The 17,612-nt window shown below is 34.9% G+C and overlaps 1 protein-coding gene across 11 annotated transcripts in view; it reads right to left on the reverse strand.

Annotated features, from left to right (window-relative positions):
• Window positions 1-17,612, reverse strand: part of RhoGAPp190 (Rho GTPase-activating protein 190) — a 723,033-nt gene that overhangs the window by 472,909 nt on the left and 232,512 nt on the right. For 10 of the 11 annotated variants that reach the window (XM_090410505.1, XM_090410503.1, XM_090410499.1 and 7 more), the window contains exon 7: window positions 10,230-10,283. The exons of the other annotated variant lie outside the window; for it this stretch is intronic. In XM_090410505.1, coding sequence (XP_090266631.1) covers window positions 10,230-10,283 — 54 coding nt within the window. The remainder of the gene's footprint in view (window positions 1-10,229; window positions 10,284-17,612) is intronic. 11 annotated transcript variants of the gene reach the window in all.

A 17,612-nucleotide genomic window follows, 5' to 3' on the forward strand; every position in this document is an offset into this window, starting at 1 on the left:
AGGTTTATGTGATGTGAAGATGTAACAGTATTTATGGCTAAAGTAGGGGGGGGGGGGTGAGAGATTGTAAGTATGCATGTAAAATGGTGCCTAATCACATTATTCAAATACTCTGGATTAGTCAGAGAAAGGTTTTTCCATTGGTTACCTAGCAAATTATATCAGACAAGAAAATATTTGTTTTAATCCTTACCCAAGCATAAAAGAATATAACTTTCTTATTAAAATTTATTTGGAAACTAAGTAAAAAACTTTCTACAACTACCTGTAATCCAGAGTATTTTAATAGCATGGTGATACACTATTTTACTACTTGCATTATGTAAACAATCATCATAATGATTTAACTTAGTATCTTCCTGGCCTAGCTCTGACTGTTGAAGCCTGAATAAAAGATTTAAACCAATGTGAATAGTAATCCTTCCCATGATGAATGGGATTATATGATTAAAAGGAGTTGTGCATTGTAATATGGAATGTTGAGGCAACAGATGCGAAGTCCACAACCTCTATATATAAGTAGCCTAGTCATGGTGACACTTCACGTGTAAACTTTGCTTACATTTGGGTAAGGATTGAAACAATATAATTTTCTTAGTCTATTATGATTTACTCGTTAACTAAACAAAAAACGTTTTACAGCATACATGGTCTAAATTCTAATAACAAGAAACACCCTTTCTAATAATAATAACTATGCATCTGCTACATGAACTACTGATCATCTTTTCCAGGAAGTAATTCTTCCAAGATTATGTCAATATTAAAGGTGTTTCAGGTATTGTTTGCTATAATGTATATCAAGAGTTTCTTAGCAGAGATCCCTCTTCCCCTTCAAGCTTCTCTGGCACAAAATTTCCTTGTGCATTCTTTTAAGTTCAATCAGCAAATTCAATGTGCCAAATTTTCCATTAAATGACCCAGAGTCAACAAAAGTGATGAAAACATTTGATATTAGCAATGATCTTACCCAAATAGTGTATTTAAACCCATCAAAATTGCCACGAATCACTCCGACATCTTAATCATGTATTGGTATAAATGCTATGGAAAGAATGCTTTCTTAACAAATTTTCACTTTTAATTTTAGCAATGCTTCTTCTGCAAGGAACAATTCAGATCACAAGTTGGCACACATTACTACAGAAGATTTCTTTCTCAAAAACAAAGGGGATATGGTAATTTTTACAATCCCATATTTCAAAGGACTTCCTTTTGGTGTTCTGGTCTCAACACCTATTTGTCTCTTGGACAAAATCAGCAAAAAGAGATTGTATCTTTGAAGTAAACTTAATTTTTTTGTTCTTTACTCAATCCTTTTTTTTCTTACAAGATGCACAGTTCAAAATAAAAATGAAGAATATCACAACAGACTCAAAATCCCCCAGCTTTAATTCTTTGATATACTAAATCTAAATTTGACAAAAAAAAATAATAAATAAAAAATAAAAAAAGATGTATATATGATTCAAATGATTACAATATTCCCTCACTTAATTGTCCTGGATTCTATACTTTATGTTCTCACATAAACGGTGGAATCGTGGACCTGTGATTTTAAGACAATGCTAAACTCTTCTAACCATCTCATTTTCCTCCAAATTTTGAACATCATACTTCATTCAGTGCATTCCTTGATTTTCCCTCCCCCACCCAAAAAAAGCAGGAAATAAAAAAATCTTATGTATATAAATCAGAAAATTTTAACATATCTGAAATCAGTCCATATCTAGTCTATACCAAGAAAGATAAATTTATATCATGTAATATGCACTCAACCATCTCCAAAACAATGGCTAAACAAATCCAACTCAACATCTGTATGAGTATCAGGTGGGAAGATATATGGTCAGTAAGGGTAAATACAAATTCTGTTATTACCTTTCTGCAGGACATGTTCCAAATGTCATTCATCTATGGGTAGGTACTATTGAAAATATCTTTTACTTTTTGGAAATATCTGTAAGGTATTTTTTCAGAATTAGCACTAACACATTTTCAGCTCCTATATTATGACATTCCTCAAGAATTTTGCAATTGGATAGCATTTTTATTCTTAATGATAATTGCCAATATTGGCAGGAAAAAAAAAAGTTCTGCTTTTTCTGCACAACTTTTCTTCTGCATGTTAAGCATGTTTTGCAAATGTAAATCCGTTCTAAAAACTAGACATCACTCTACATCTATATTTTTCTCTTTTAGAAGCCTTGCAGCATACAAATAAAATCAGCTGAGCAAGTGTAATCGTGTACATTAATAAACTATACTTGATTGCTCAATTTAAAAATAGTTTATGTGTGATGCAAATGTGGTGCCAGAGAGCAAGAGCTGCCAGACAGTGGTGAACTACAAACCTGAAGGCAGAGTGATATGAAGCAAAAAAAGAATCATCAACACATTTATATGGTAACGGTCTTCTTAATCTTTGTAATGTTGGCAATAGTGGTAAAACTCTTCAAGTTCTAGTTCTTCAAATTTATTTTTTATTAAATATACAGAGTATAAAAATAGTATAATTCTGAAATTCCAAACAAAAAAAAAAATTAAGAATATGAATGTGTTGAGTGAATGAAAACAAAAGTTTAATGTTTCATTAAGATTTTCTGGATGCCACGATCACTATCTCATGTGAATCTCACAAAGGAGAGAAGTATTTAAAAGTGTTTGAGACCATTAATTCTGGAACAGGTAAAGATGAGAAAAGGAAAGGGGAAAAAAATTTTGAGATATTTTAAATTGTATTTTTTATAATGTTCATATATTCTACAAGATACATGACTAACAATTTATATTGTTTGGTTCCATACACAGGAGGTTGATTGGTCAACCTATAGTACATTAGTGCCATATATGGGTGGTGGGTTGGAAAAGGAGAATTTGTTTACATTTGATTTGAATGACTTTAAATTTTATTTGTTGGGAAACACAGCAGGTGGGAGACTGTTCCACAGTGCAGCAGTCACAGGGATGAAGAAAGAGGAAAAGAAATTTGTTCTGTTTGTTTCTAGGTGTACCGTGAAGGGATGTTGTGCAGCAGTTGCACATGTTCCAATGAGCTTAGTACTGAGTGGGGGAATTATTGATGTTATTTCAGATGAGCATTTCCCATGGAAATATTTGTAGAATATACTTACTGCAGAGACCAAACGTCTGTGTGAAAGTGGGGGGAGAGAGTTGGTAAGGGATGGATCATTGATAAGTCTAATTGCCCTCCTCTGTATTGAGTCGAGCATTTTGAGAGAGCTTTTAGGGGCCCTACCCCATATGTGGGAGCAGTATTCAATAGTTGGGCGGATTTGTGACTTGTATAATGTTAGTAGCTGTTCAGGGGTGAAGTAATGTCTTGAGCAGAAGAGAAATCCTAGTTTTTATGAGGCTGAGGATGCAATGTTTGAGATATGTTTGTGCCAGGAGAGGTTTGATGTAAGGGTGATTCTGAGGAGCGAGATCTCAGGCTGTCTGAAAATTTGGGTATCGTCGAAAAGGATACTGGGAAAAAGTTGTTCTTTTTATGGGAAATAGCACAGAAATGGGTTTTGTTGGCGTTGAAATTTATGAGGTTATCTGAACCCCATTGTAGGATGGGGTGGAGATCAGAGTTGAGGGTGGTGGTGGTTGATGTTCTGTAGGATGAGGTGAGTTGTGTAGGGTAAGGTTTATCAAATACAAGTGAGGAGTGTAGTGTGCTGTCATCTGCAAAACCGTGTATTAGGTTGGAGGTCAATTGCACTAGGTCGCTGATGTACAGCAGGAACAGAGTTGGTGAGAGGACAGAATCTTGTGGGACCCCAGCATTAATTGAGTGGTGCGAGGATAGGAAGCTATCCACCATCACACAATGTGCATCCAGACAGAAAATTGGCAATCCACCTACAGAAGTCCTGGGTCAGGCCGAATGATGGTAGTTTGCCTAGTAGGCCTTTGTGCCAGACCCGGAGATGGGTGACGTATATGAGTAGATCCCCTGTTGATCAGCAGTGGCAGAATCCATACTGGCAGTCGTTTATTTGGTGAGTGTCTTCCAGATAGTGTAGGAGGTGGGAATTGATGATTTGAGGTGGGAATTGATGATGGTACCATTAATGACTATTATAAATGGAAAAGAAGTGAAAATAACAAACGAACAACATCAACATAATCGATATTACTGAAAGAAATAAACCAAAAACAGGCAAGTTCGTTCTAAATAAAAGCTATAAGATGTTACATTCAGGTAATAATGATCAGAGAAAGGAAGGAGCAGCTATAACATTCAACACTAAACATGAGGATAATCTTGAATGGCAGATAATATCAAGTAGGGTGATGTGGATGAACACTGACATGGGAACTGGAAAAAGTCTTCTCTGTGCCTAATGTCCTATAGAAGGTTCTACTAAGGAAGAAGTGGAAAAATTTCTCAAGTCACTGCAGAAACCAGCTGACATAAATGAAAATCTGATCACTGTTAGAGAAGTAAACATCAGAACAGGAAATGAATACCAGAGAGAAATTTTTGGTGAAAATCTGGAGAAAAGCAAAGAGTTAATAACAATGGGGAAGTATACCTGCTGTATTTCTGTTCAGGTCAGAGTAGTCATGTTCCACTATAAAGATGTACACAAACTCACATGGAGAGAATATGAAGAAATAAAAGTATTACATTGCAGGACACAAGAGTATACAAAATATTTGAAACAGTAAGTGATCACCCCTTTTTTAGAAAAAGGGTAATCATTTATTGTTTTAAAAAGAATGAAAGTCAACAAGCTTATAGGTATAAATTGTAGATTCAAATATAAAAATATTATTTAAAAACACTGCTTCAGCAAAAAGCATGTGGTGAAGTTGCCTGTAAGGATTAAAAAAATTCAAACTGGTGGACTCAAGAAGTTAAAGATGTAGTTCTGGAAAAGAGAATATAGAGACAAATGTAAGAAAGCAAAATAATGTATAAGTAAACAAAAGTCACATGTAAGAATACAGAGGATTAATATTGAGATGGTAAAACATTCTTGAGGCTACTGAAAGATGTACACAAATTCACATGGAGAGAATATAAAGAAAATAAAAGTATTACATTGCAGGACACAAGAGTATACAAAATATTTGAAACAGTAAGTGATCACCCCTTTTCTAGAAAAAGGGTAATGTAAAATTCAAAATGTAATCATTTATTGTTTTAAAAAGAATCAAGTCAATAACCTTATAGGTATAAATTGTAAGATATACATGGAAATGGCAGCATAGTTGAATAAAAAGGAATCAGAGAGGATAAAGATGAAATGGAAACTAACAATAAAAAAAAACCCAACAAAATAATTATCAAATTTTGCTAGATGAAATAGGAAGTGACCGAAATGGTGTTGAAAATATTCAAGAGGAATGCAATCAGAGATCATGTTAACACTAAGAGAAGAAAAATCTATTAAAATCTGAAAAGTGGAAAGGCAGTTGGAGTAGATTATACATGTCCAGAAATACCTAAACATAGAGGTAAAAGTTTACACTGACTGCCCTGGAGGCGTGATCAGAAGGTCAAATTTCTAGATTATGCCATTCACAGTGCTAATCTATAAAAAGGGAAATAGAATTGAATGCGAAAATTACACAGAATGTTCCATGTAAGATCTACTCAAGCATACCAGAGAATTAGCTTAAGAAATTTTGTGTGAAAAAAAAAAAAAAAAAAAAAAAAAACCCTATAAGAACAAGCTGGGTCCAGGCCAAACAGAGGTTGACCATCAAATGCAAATTAAATACGGAAACAGACAACAGAACAAGCAAAGCTGGTATGATAAAGAGTCAACTAAATAAGTTGTATAAATAATGGTGTGCTAGCATAGTTCAACTTGTGGATCTCAAAACTGGGTTAGGTATAAAACACTTGATCCTATTCCAGAGATATGAGAGTTCTGAGAAAAATTAGGGGAGTGAACAGGTGGCATCAATGGCAACATTATATGGAAAATAAAGACATTAGGAAGGAACTTGCACTATTAGCACTGAGGATGTAAAAAGAGCTTATCTAAAGTCGTAATGGTCACCTAAACAGAATGGGAGTAGAGAGGTTAGCAAAACAGTTTGGTACCAGGTTGATAACAAAAAGATTTAGAAGAAGACTAAGCAAGATCTAGATGAACTGACAAAGTGTCTTAGAAGACCATAACAAATTCTGACAATACTGGAGTACTGTAAATAGTTTAGATGATATGAGATTTAAGGCTGCTTTCCTTCATAATAAAAAATAACAGCAGACCTAGTATACATCCTTGTCTGACATGTGAATTCATATCAAACCATCTTACTGCACCTCCTTAAATTTTAATAGCTGACAATACATTCCCATGTATTGTCAGCTATTAAAATTTAAGCATGGGAATTCTTGTAGAAAGGCTTATACGCTGGTTAAACATGATAACTATATACTTAAGGAATTGACAGCGTACACTAGAAATATAAATTAAATCAACTTTAATATATACTTTCCGATATTTCGGCAATGTCAAGTTGCCATCTTTATGGGAACTTAAGATAAAGACACGTGCACACAAGTACTACATAACAGCAAATGAGAAACGAAGCAAGGAAGCTACCGTTTTCCTAAAGTCCTGATGGTTCCCCCTGGCAGGCTATATTAGGTGTTCTTGGCCTTTGGGCTGAAGTTCTTTTGATATGTTTCCCAAATTTGGGGCAGTCTCATGCATCCAAATTTGTTCAGGTTTGGCATGTTCCTAAGGGCTGAAGCCGATTCCATGAATAGTCTTTCATATTTGAACTTGCTGCAGTGTATTACTGTGTCTTTCTTCCACCTTATTCTGTGGCAAGTATCCAGAGCATGGTCTGCAAGCCCAGAGTGGCTGTACTGGTGAAATCGGATGTAGTCCTTGTGTTCTGAGATTCTGATATTTGCTGTCCTACCTGTTTGGCTAAAGTAGGACAATTTACAGCTGCAAGAGACATGGTATACACCAGGTAGGTCTAGGGGGAGTGGTTGGTCTTTAGTGGAGCAGATAAGGGATGCCAATTTTCTATATGGTCTGTAACAAGAGGTCAAGTCATGTTTTTTAGGATTTTGCCGATTTTTTCCCGAGGTGCCTCGGATGTAAGGAATGGTGATGGATTTAGAGTAATCTCTTTTGTGAAGGGGGGGGGGGGTAGCAATTGGCTGAGAAAGTGTTAAGGATGTGATTTAGTTCAGTAGTTAGGGCTTGGTCATTTGAACAGATTAGTTTTGCCCTGTTGAATAGTGTCTTAACTCCATATTGTTGTGAGGGGGGGGGGGGGGGGTGTTAGTGAATGTATCTGCCTATATGGGTGGTTTTCTATAAACTGAGAAAACCAAGGTTCCATCAGGTTGGCAGGTGACTAGTGTGTGTAGGAAGGGGAAGTTTTGTTTTTCTCTTTTTCCAGGGTGAACTTGATTCTAGGGTGCTGGTTGTTTAAGTGTGTTAAGAAGGAGAGAAGTGTATCCGGGCCATGTGGCCAAATAGCGAACACATTATCAACGTAGTGAAGCCATATGGTAGGTTTTTGTGGGGCAGAGTTTAAGGCTTTCTCTTCAAAAGTCTCCATAAAGAAGTTGGCCAAGGGTGAGGAAAGTGGTGAATCCATGGCTGTCCCCTCTATCTGTTTGTAGAATTTTTCCTGCCAAACGAAATAGCCTGAGTTAATTATAAACTGAAATAGGGCTGAGATATCAGGAGAAAAGTTAGCTTGGATTAGCTCTAAGGTTTCTTTAAGGGGGACATTTGTGAATAAGGAGGAGATGTCAAAACTGACCATTATGTTGGAATGTAAGGTTTTCTTACACAAATATCAGAATCTCAGAACACAAGGACTACATCTGATTTCACCAGTGCAGCCACTCTGGGCTTGCAGACCATGCTCTGGATACTCACCACAGAATAAGGTGGAAGAAAGTCACAGTAATACACCGCAGCAAGTTCAAATATGAAAGACTATTCATGGAATCATCCTCAGCCCTTAGGGACATGCCAAACCTCAACAAATTTGGATGCATGAGACTGCCCCAAATTTGGGAAACATATATCAGAAGAACTTCAGCCCAAAGGCCAAGAACACCTAATATAGCCCACCGGGGGGGGCACCATCAGGAGTTTAGGAAAATGGTAGCTTCCTCGCTTCGTTTCTTATTTGCTGTTATGTAGTACTTGCGTGCGCCTGTCTTTACCTTAAGTTCCCATGAAGATGGTAATGCGACGTTGCCGAAATATCGGAAAGTATATATTAAAGTTGATTTAATTTATTTCTAGTGTAAGCTGTCAATTCATTAAGTATTTAATTATCATTATTAAGCATGGAATATTTCACTATGTTTTTATTTACATCATATATTTGTAGCATTTTAAACAGCATTTCTCTTGGTTACCTTATCACATGCCTACTCTTTGTTTTAATAGTTACTGTTAAACAGACGTGATGAAACCGATACAAAATCAACATAAAGAAGCAGAATTGTCTTTACTGAGTGGATGCAAGTTCTGAATTCTTAGTGTTTCTTTGCTAATTCTGTTGTCTATTTCCATATTTAATTTGCCATCTTCACTAAAAATGGCTCCTAAATTGAAATGCTTTGTTTGTTCAATAGGTTCTCCATTCAGGATACAGTTTAAGTTATCAATATTTCTGCCTATTTTCATCGTCTTTTTATTGCTGATTTTCATACCAAATTTATTACAACACTTATTCAATTAAGTCAGGGAATCCTGCAGATTTGTACTGCATTTATATAGAAGTATAACAAAATTTACGTAAAGTAAAGAGCTGAGATTAACATCACCAATTCTGATATCAGGTTTAATACCAATTTCCTTTATAATGTGATCAATATAGATGAATAACGGTGTAGATAACGTGCATCCTTGTATAATTTGGATGGCTAAGTCCCAAATGTATAAACCATCCTTTGCTTATTCAGTATGTAGATTGATACTAAATGTGGGTGGCAAGAAGACGGGATGCTGGACCAAAAGCTCCAATCAGTTCTCCACTTCCCTTAAGTTAAGCAGAAGCCTCTTCCCATTTATCTGGCTTTGACACCAAAGGGCCCATTCATCAGGTAAGGAGTGGTATCAAATTCTCTCAATGTCCCTTTAAATCTGTTGTGAAACATCCAACACTAAGTCATCCTCCCCTTTAATCTTCAAATTTACAGAAACAATGTTTTTTTCTTCATTCACATTACTACTGCCCTTTAGAATAACCATCCATCTTATATAATTTCTATATACATGTGCATTTTAAATCTATCATCAGCAAGTTTCTTCTTTCTTCTCACCTTTCTGACTATTCACGATACTTGCACACCATATGTTGAACTTTGTCTCATGTTCAGGATCGATGCAAAATTGTCCTCTTTCACCTTTCAGATCACTCTAGTTGTTCCAGTAAGATTTTTCCCTCTATCTTATTCTTCAATGAAAAGGCAGGGAGATGAAGGGAGTCTGTTTAACCCTGCAATCAGTAATTATATTCAGATAGCATTGTAATAAGTGAAATTAGTTTGCAATCAATGTAGAACATAACGTAGTTGACTTAGAGGGTTATATTGGTTGGTTATATAAGCTATATACCAATGGATTGATTTGCTTAGTAATCAAGTAGCCACTTACTATTGCTTAGTTACTATTCTAGAATATAATGATATGATAATGGAAGCCGAAGTCTTAGCCCACTCTCCATATTCCTTACAGGACATGAGGTTCTGTAATACATAGTTTGACCCTGAAGCAAACTCTAGTTCACTTTTTTAGATTTAAAAAAAAAAAGTCAAAAACACTAAATATATTAATTTATAATTAAAAGAGGATAAAACATTATTCATTCATTTAGTAGTGATTATCCACTTTAAATATAACTTAGAAACAATATTTAAGAAAGATTTAAAAAAAAAAAAAAAAAAAAAAAAATAGAAATCTGCTAATAATGACCAACAACAAACCACTGCAAATAGTAGTAAACAAATGTTAGCCATAACAGGATTAATGGACTTTCAAAACATACAGTCATGCAAATTGAGTTTCATTCTTTATAATGCTGTTTTTGAACTGGGAGAAAAGGATCATAACAAAACTCACAGAACCTCATGACAGTATAGAGATGTTAGTACAAAACAGGATGATTAATGCAAGATGATAAATGAATGAAAGTTGGCTGGGAGCTCATGAATTATGAGATAAAGGATTAATCACAATTACTTAGGAATTAGATATATATATAAAATGTACCTTGTTCGTGATGATGTCAAGATGATGGCGATGCGGTCCAACTGGTGAGAATAGCTATATTTTGAAATTCCTGTCAGATAACCGGTCCACTTGTACATGATATATATATACATACATATATATACATATGAGAACAAACTTTCAAACTTATGAGCATATTAGTTAACATACTACAGAGACTAAGCTTCTGATGCGAATTCAAAGCTTAACCTCTTCTCAGTCTATGCAAGTATTTTTTTTACTTAACTTGAAATACATTACTTCATATCTCATTAATTTCATCCCCAGCAATCCATATTCTACAAAATTCAAGTTATTAAATTTAAAATATGACCACTATTATGAATGCAAAGCAATTTGAATGTAGCAATTAAGTGTAATAGGAGGAAGTATTATAAATAAATTACAACAGAGGAATTATGCACATTGAGAGCATAAACATGATCACAATGCAAGTTAATGATGATCCTGTATAGATTTGACTCCACAATAAGTAGGCTAAAAATTCATCAGCAATCAGTGGGGAGAAAAAAAAACAGATTTTGAAAAGACACACACTAGATTTTTTACTGTTCTTTAGAATTCCTCATAATAAAATAAAGTTGGAACAGCCAGTAGTCCCTGGTTTGTGTTCCAAATGAAACATAAATAACCTTCATTGTGGCATAATTTTAGGCAATCATAAAAAAAGAAGTGTTGCACTCATTTTACACTGGCGGTACTTAATACTGCTTATTTTTCTGTGTATCACCATTGCTTTTTATAGTGAAATAAAAATGGTGATACACAGAAAAATACAAATGCAAATGGACAAATGGTCTTTACATAAAACTATTCCCATTCAGGATACTCATTACATCAAACTTCCATAAAAGGAACTGAACATGAAGCTAGTTGATTAGAGGATTATTAAAATAATGAATGATGCCAATAACTCAGTTATCCAAATATAAAATCAGCATAAAGTCCCTCAGAAATAACATGTATCCTGAAAACACTTTGCATTAAAAAGAATGCAAAGTTAAAAACAATTATTTATGTGAATTTAAACAGAAAGGTTATAGAAAGAACTTCAAACAATTTTATCATGCAGTGATTTTTCAATTATACAACTGCACAGTGACTTTTTTTCCTAAATAAACTAAAGGACTTTAAAATCATTTCTATAGTAACATTAATTGAAAATCTGCACTGTAACTATGAAAAAAAGTGGAGTCCTTACTGGAACTTTTTATGTAATTCAAATATGCATCTCGTGTTTGTGTATTCTTTTTTTAAGAAGTGACAATTTTTTTTTTTTTTTTTTTGCATGATATTTCAGTTTTGGTAATACTCGTTGTTACATCTCCTCCATACCTATGTTTTCTGAATGTGACTTAATTCTAACACTTTTCACCTCCTTTATGCTTGGGTAAAAGATTAAAGCAAGAATATAAATACTTTGTAATCCAGCAGTAAAACTTCTACAACTATCTCTAAACTGCTATGTATTTAATAATATGGTTTATCACTTATAAATAGAAAATATATAACTTCCATATTGATTCAATCTTGATATCCTCTTTGGTCTGACTCCTATTGATGAGACCTCAATAGATATTGAAACCTATCTAGTTAGTAGCCCTTCCCATAATGTAGAAACAACATGGGACACATAGCCAATTGACATGAAGCTGACAGCCTCTATTTATGAGTAGTAGACTAGTTTAAGAAAATACTTTGTGCACAAACTGTGTTTGCTTAAAACAAGAATATAATTTCTTGTTGAGTACAATATATTTTCATGGACACTGTTCAGAAGAAAAGCATCAATCATGCAACCCATCTCTGTTAAAATTACATCGACACGCAACAGCCATTGAACATCCTTTTACAGATGAACTACTGACTCACTGAACCTGCTACTCCCAATCACCTTTCATTCCATCTTCATCTGAAAGCCTTCCAGGTGAAGTATTCACCAAAGACTACCGTCTCCGGCTCTTCAAAAGGAACATCAACAAACTACCCTGCTCTTGATCAAGGCCATGCAGCGTTTAACTGCTATAGGCTTTATGGCCTCTTGTATATGAAACTGTTAAATAAAAACCCAAAAAGAAAGTTTGGGAGTAAAAAAGAATAAAACACAAGCTAAAAATTATGAAAGAAATTCCAATAAAAACAAAGTTAAATCAGTGAAAGAAAATGAATTAAGGTCCTCAGTTCAAAAAAGACAGAAGTATAATGCACATTCAGATTAAATCAATGGTAAGTGCAAACACAAACCATTTGATAAAGACTGAGAAAGAAAAAATAAACACAGAAAACTGTTGTAGAATGCTCAGTTACAACATGCCAGGGGAAACAAAGTGGAAGTTATCGATTAAGGTATTTTCGTGCAATCTCTATTGGACACAACATAGCTGCAAACTTGTTACATTCTAGTGGGATTTGAGCAGATATAATTCTGTTGGAAAAAACAGCACAAGATCCTGCGAAGTCCTCTGATTTTCAGCAATCAGTGTTCACAGACACAACATCACAGTATTCCTTCCTGTATGCTTGCAAGAACTGTTAGTAGACAATGGGAAAGGTCAAATATTTTGGTAGCTTACAGAAAGAAAAGTTGCATGGTGGCACAAATAAATGCCAATGGTAGTATATTTCGTGACATCTGTGCTAAGCTGTCTATCCTAACATCTAGAGCTTCTAAGAGAGCTTTTATTTGCAAATCTGAAGTTTTATGGCAGTATGCTGAGTGCTGTAAAGAATTTTCCATCATGGATGATGGGAAAATCTGTACATGCAGGGATTTTATTTTTGTTGCATATAACAGTTTATTTAGCTCAAGATACAGTTGAGGCAAATGAACAGTCTGTAAAGGAATAGATTGCATATTGAGGCAGACAGACCAGGAATAGGCAGAGCTGGAAATGCTCCAGTTGCAATTCTGTTGGTGAATAGGGTATAGCCATTCCAGTGTACTCTCTCTCTCTCGATGGCAGAAAAATAAACTTGTGACCTTTAAGTTTTGATCATTATCTAGCACCCCCAAAATGTGGAAGATAGGGTGAGAAGGATGTTTAATGTTTTAGGGCATTTATCTTGCAACTACCTTACATGAGTGTAAGTGAAGGAATGACCATGTGGAACTAGCCACCCCTGGGATAGATAAGTATGAGTGCAGTTTCCCAGGTTTCAAATCTGAATGAGTAGGCAAGTACATTATGTGAGGGTAATTGTGGGCCCAAGAGGATGTTGAAATGCATGCACACAAATGCCCGAAGTATCAGAAATAAAGGAGAGGACTTTTAAGCATTGGTCAAAAAATTATTGCCATCATTAAGACCTGGTTATCAGAGAATCATGCAGTTAAAGAGATAGAATGCAATGGATACTGCATTTTCAGAGAAGATAGAGGAAATAGGGGTAGGAGGAGGGGTATTATTAATAATAGCTGTGAAGAACTTTAACCAACAAAAAAAATTCAAGGAAGATTGTAGATTTGAAAGAAATGGTTTATTTGAGGCTGTCTGGTGTGAGATAGAAGCCAATACTACAAAATATATTGTTTGTTGCTGCATAGACCTGGGGCAGAGAAGAATATGTGGACAACATGCATCAGCAGATTAGTACAATGAGTGAGGGCAGAGCAATTATCATGGGAGACTTCAAAATTGATGTAAAAGCAATTTTTCAATATATGGAGAATACGGAGAAAGAAGGGGGGGGGGGGTCACACTTGGAAGGAGGCAAGGACATGTCGCAAAAAAGGAAATGGAATTTATAGTTATTAAGGGATAATTATCTGAAACACCATGTGATGGAAGTAACCAGGGGTTAGTGTTGCCAAATGAAAATTACTAAAAACAGCTAAATCTTTAAAAAAAAAAAAAAAAAAAAAGAGCTAGAAAGAGTTAAAAATAAAAATTTGAAGCTAAAATTTTAAAAGTAGTAGCTGATACTTTTAAGTTACTTACTTTATTCAAGTTGAAGTGATACTTATAGATATAGATCCAATGTATGACCAGAGAGGAAATTGGCAACCAAGCTGCGAAGGGTGGTAGATGGCACACTCAATGCCAGACCTGACAAAAAGGCTTAAAAACTTAAAAGTTCTACAGTAACCACAAAAAACATCACAAAGCATGCTGAAGTTCATATTGGTGGTCTATGATAAACTAGTTATCTTCTATGAGAAGAAAGAATTGATTGTCAATGACCTAATGATGTTTACTATATTCAGGACTGATTGGATATAGATTAGTTTCCATGATGAAAGGTGGATGCCAGATGAGTTTGAATGACCAAAAAGATGTTACAGGATAAGTGCAAGTGCAGGAGAACAAGTTCTAAGCACAATTGGAGAGCCATACTATCAGGTACAGAAGACTTGTTGGTAACCAAGCTATTCAGGATTCTTTTGACATCTTTCTGACAAATGAATACAAGAGACATGTAGTGTGCAGTTCTTTATAATGTTGAAGATACTTTACCCTGATTATTAATGTAGGAATTCGGGAAGCAAAAAATACTCTTATCTTTGGGTGATGTTACAATACTAATATCTGCCTCTAAAAGAGATGGCAGCATGAATAAGCAGAAGTTGCATTCAATGGCCTCTGCAGGGGAAAAGAAGGTTTAACTGCCATTCAAGCAGCAGACAAGTATATAGTACCTGACCCTATAATAGTTACCACAGAAATCTAAACTCAGCCATGGAATCCTTAGGGGTCTCATGCCAGTCCCAAACCTGGATAAAGGAGGAAGGTCAGTCAAATGAGTGTCAATGCTCTGATGTAAAGAAAGAACATGATTGTTATCTGATGCCTATACGATCAACAGCTAAAACATGCCAACTTGGACATCAGCTGGATCAACAAGGCCCGCGATACCAAACGAGTGATTGAGGTTGGAATGAAAAGTGGGATACTGAAAGGAAACAGAAACTAACAGAACTATTGTCAGTAGGAAAACATGGAATGCGCAGACACTTTGGATCTCAGGAAAATTAGAATTATTTCGTGAGGAAATGAAGAGATAGTGGTGTGATATACTAGGACTGGCGGAGATGTGGACATCATTAGGAGAGATAAATGGATGTGAAGTCATATGGTCAGGGTATGACACCAAGCATAAAGCAGGAATTGGTTTCCTTCTTAACAAAAGAGTTACAGGAGCACTGTTGGGCTACAAACTAGTCAATGAACGAATCATTGTAGCAATATTTCAAGCAAAACTATTTAATATGTCAATAGCCCAGATATATGCACCCACATCTGACAGCATAGATGAGGATTCATGTTAGAGGTTTAATGGAATATTAACTGCACTGAGAAAGGATTAAAACTAATTTTAATACTTCCAATATTTCGTCTCCATCACAGAGACATCTTCGGGGATTACAAAAACTTTTTTTGTAACAACACACACACAAATACAATACAAAGTGAAACTAAAGTCCTATCTAGGTGGTGCACCCTCTATGGGCATTTGCAGGGATGTAAAGAGGAGTCTCTGATAATTAAAGTTTCCCAAATTTTGGGAAGTTTAATGCAACCTAATATAAACAAATACGGTTGCATTAAACTTCCCAAAATTTGGGAAACTTTAATGATCAGAGATCCCTCTTTACATCCCAGGCCACCTGCAAATGCCCATAGAGGGCGCACCACCTATATGGGACTTTGTTTTCACTTTGTATTGTATTTGTGTGTGTTGTTACAAAAAGTTTTTGTAATCCCCAAAGATGTCTCTGTGACGGAGATGCAATATTGGAAGTATTAAAATTAGTTTTAATCCTTTCTCAGTGCTGTTAATATTCCATTAAATCTCTAACATGAATTCTTCACAGCACTTAAACCTCAATACAGGTATAGATGAGGATATTGACTTATTTTACAGAGATCTGACAGAGACAACAGAAACAATACTAAAGCAAGATGTACTAATTATTGAAGGACATTGGAATGCCAAAGTCAGAATAGATAATGATGGTTGGAAAAGAGTTATGGGAAAATATGGTTTTGGAGAAAGAAATTAACAAGGTGAAAAAATGTTAGAATTTGCTGTGGACAACGACATGATGATCTGTAACACAAGATTCCAGCAACAGGAGTGTAGAAAATGGACGTAGCGATCAAACGATGGGAAAACCAAGAACATGATTGATATGATTATGAAAACAAGACAGATAACATCAGTACAGTAGTGTCGAACTTTTCAAGGAACAGATATAGACTCGGATCATAATTTAGTTATTGCAAAGATCAAGTTGAAATTAAAAAGAAAATATAAACGCATCAGAAACAAAGAGATACAGCAAGAATAAATGAAGCAGAAATAGGAAGAAGGTACAGAACAGTGTTAGAATAGAAACTTAAGTGTGGACAAAGAAAAAAATTCGAATCTAAGAGTGAAAAGAGTAATGAAGGTGATAGAAGATGCAGATGATGAAACAGTACCAGAAGAAAAGAAGATCAAGAAGAAATGGATTAGACAAGAAACACTGATGTTAGTACAGGAGAAAAGAATGTTGAAGATAAGAAGGGATACATCAGAACAAATAGAGGAGCAATATAGAAGAAAGTGTAATGAGGTGAAAAAAGCAGCCAGAATGGATAAGATGAAATGGTTAGAAGCCCAATGCAATAATATAGAACAGTACTATGGAGAGCATAAAATAAGGGATGTATACAAAATGATTAGAACCATTAATAGAAGGTGACAACCAAAACAGACCACAATTTAAAGATGAAAAAGGCTAAGTATTGATGAATAAAGAAAAAATTGTACAGCAGTGGACAAGATAGTGTAGTGAGTTATATGAAAAAAATCTAGATTTAGATGGCTTTGGAAAACTGACTGAAGAATTGAAGCAGATATCACCACCAGGTAATGAGTATGATATGGACATTTTAAGAGGAGAGGTAGAAAAAGCAACAGGATGGCTAAAACACAAGTCCTGGTAACGATAAAATCACTGGAGAAATGATTAAATACAGTGGCAAAAGTATGGTTACAGAAACGCACCAACTATGTAATATGGTATGGAAAGAAGAGAAAACACAAGAGGAGTGGGTAAAATCAATATTAATGACATTATACAAAATAGGAAATAAACTAGAATGTCAAAATTATAGAACAATTGCCTTCATAAGTCACATTGGTAAAGTGATGATGATGATATTGACAGAAAGATTGAGAACATAACAGGAAGCATACTTTGCAGATAAGCAAGCAGGATTTAGGAAAGATAGAACTAAAATTCAACAGATGTTAACAATGGCAAAAGTGAATAGCAAAGAAAGCTAGGAGAAAAAACAAAAACATATATACTTGCTTTGTTGATTTTCAGAAGGCATTTGATATTGACCAGAAAGGGACATTAGCAGTACTAAAATC

This window comes from Typopeltis vanoorti, chromosome 20 (genome assembly GCF_054136105.1).
Source record: "Typopeltis vanoorti isolate ZY-2024b chromosome 20, IOZ_Tvanoo_1.0, whole genome shotgun sequence".
Lineage (NCBI taxonomy): Eukaryota > Metazoa > Arthropoda > Arachnida > Uropygi > Thelyphonidae > Typopeltis > Typopeltis vanoorti.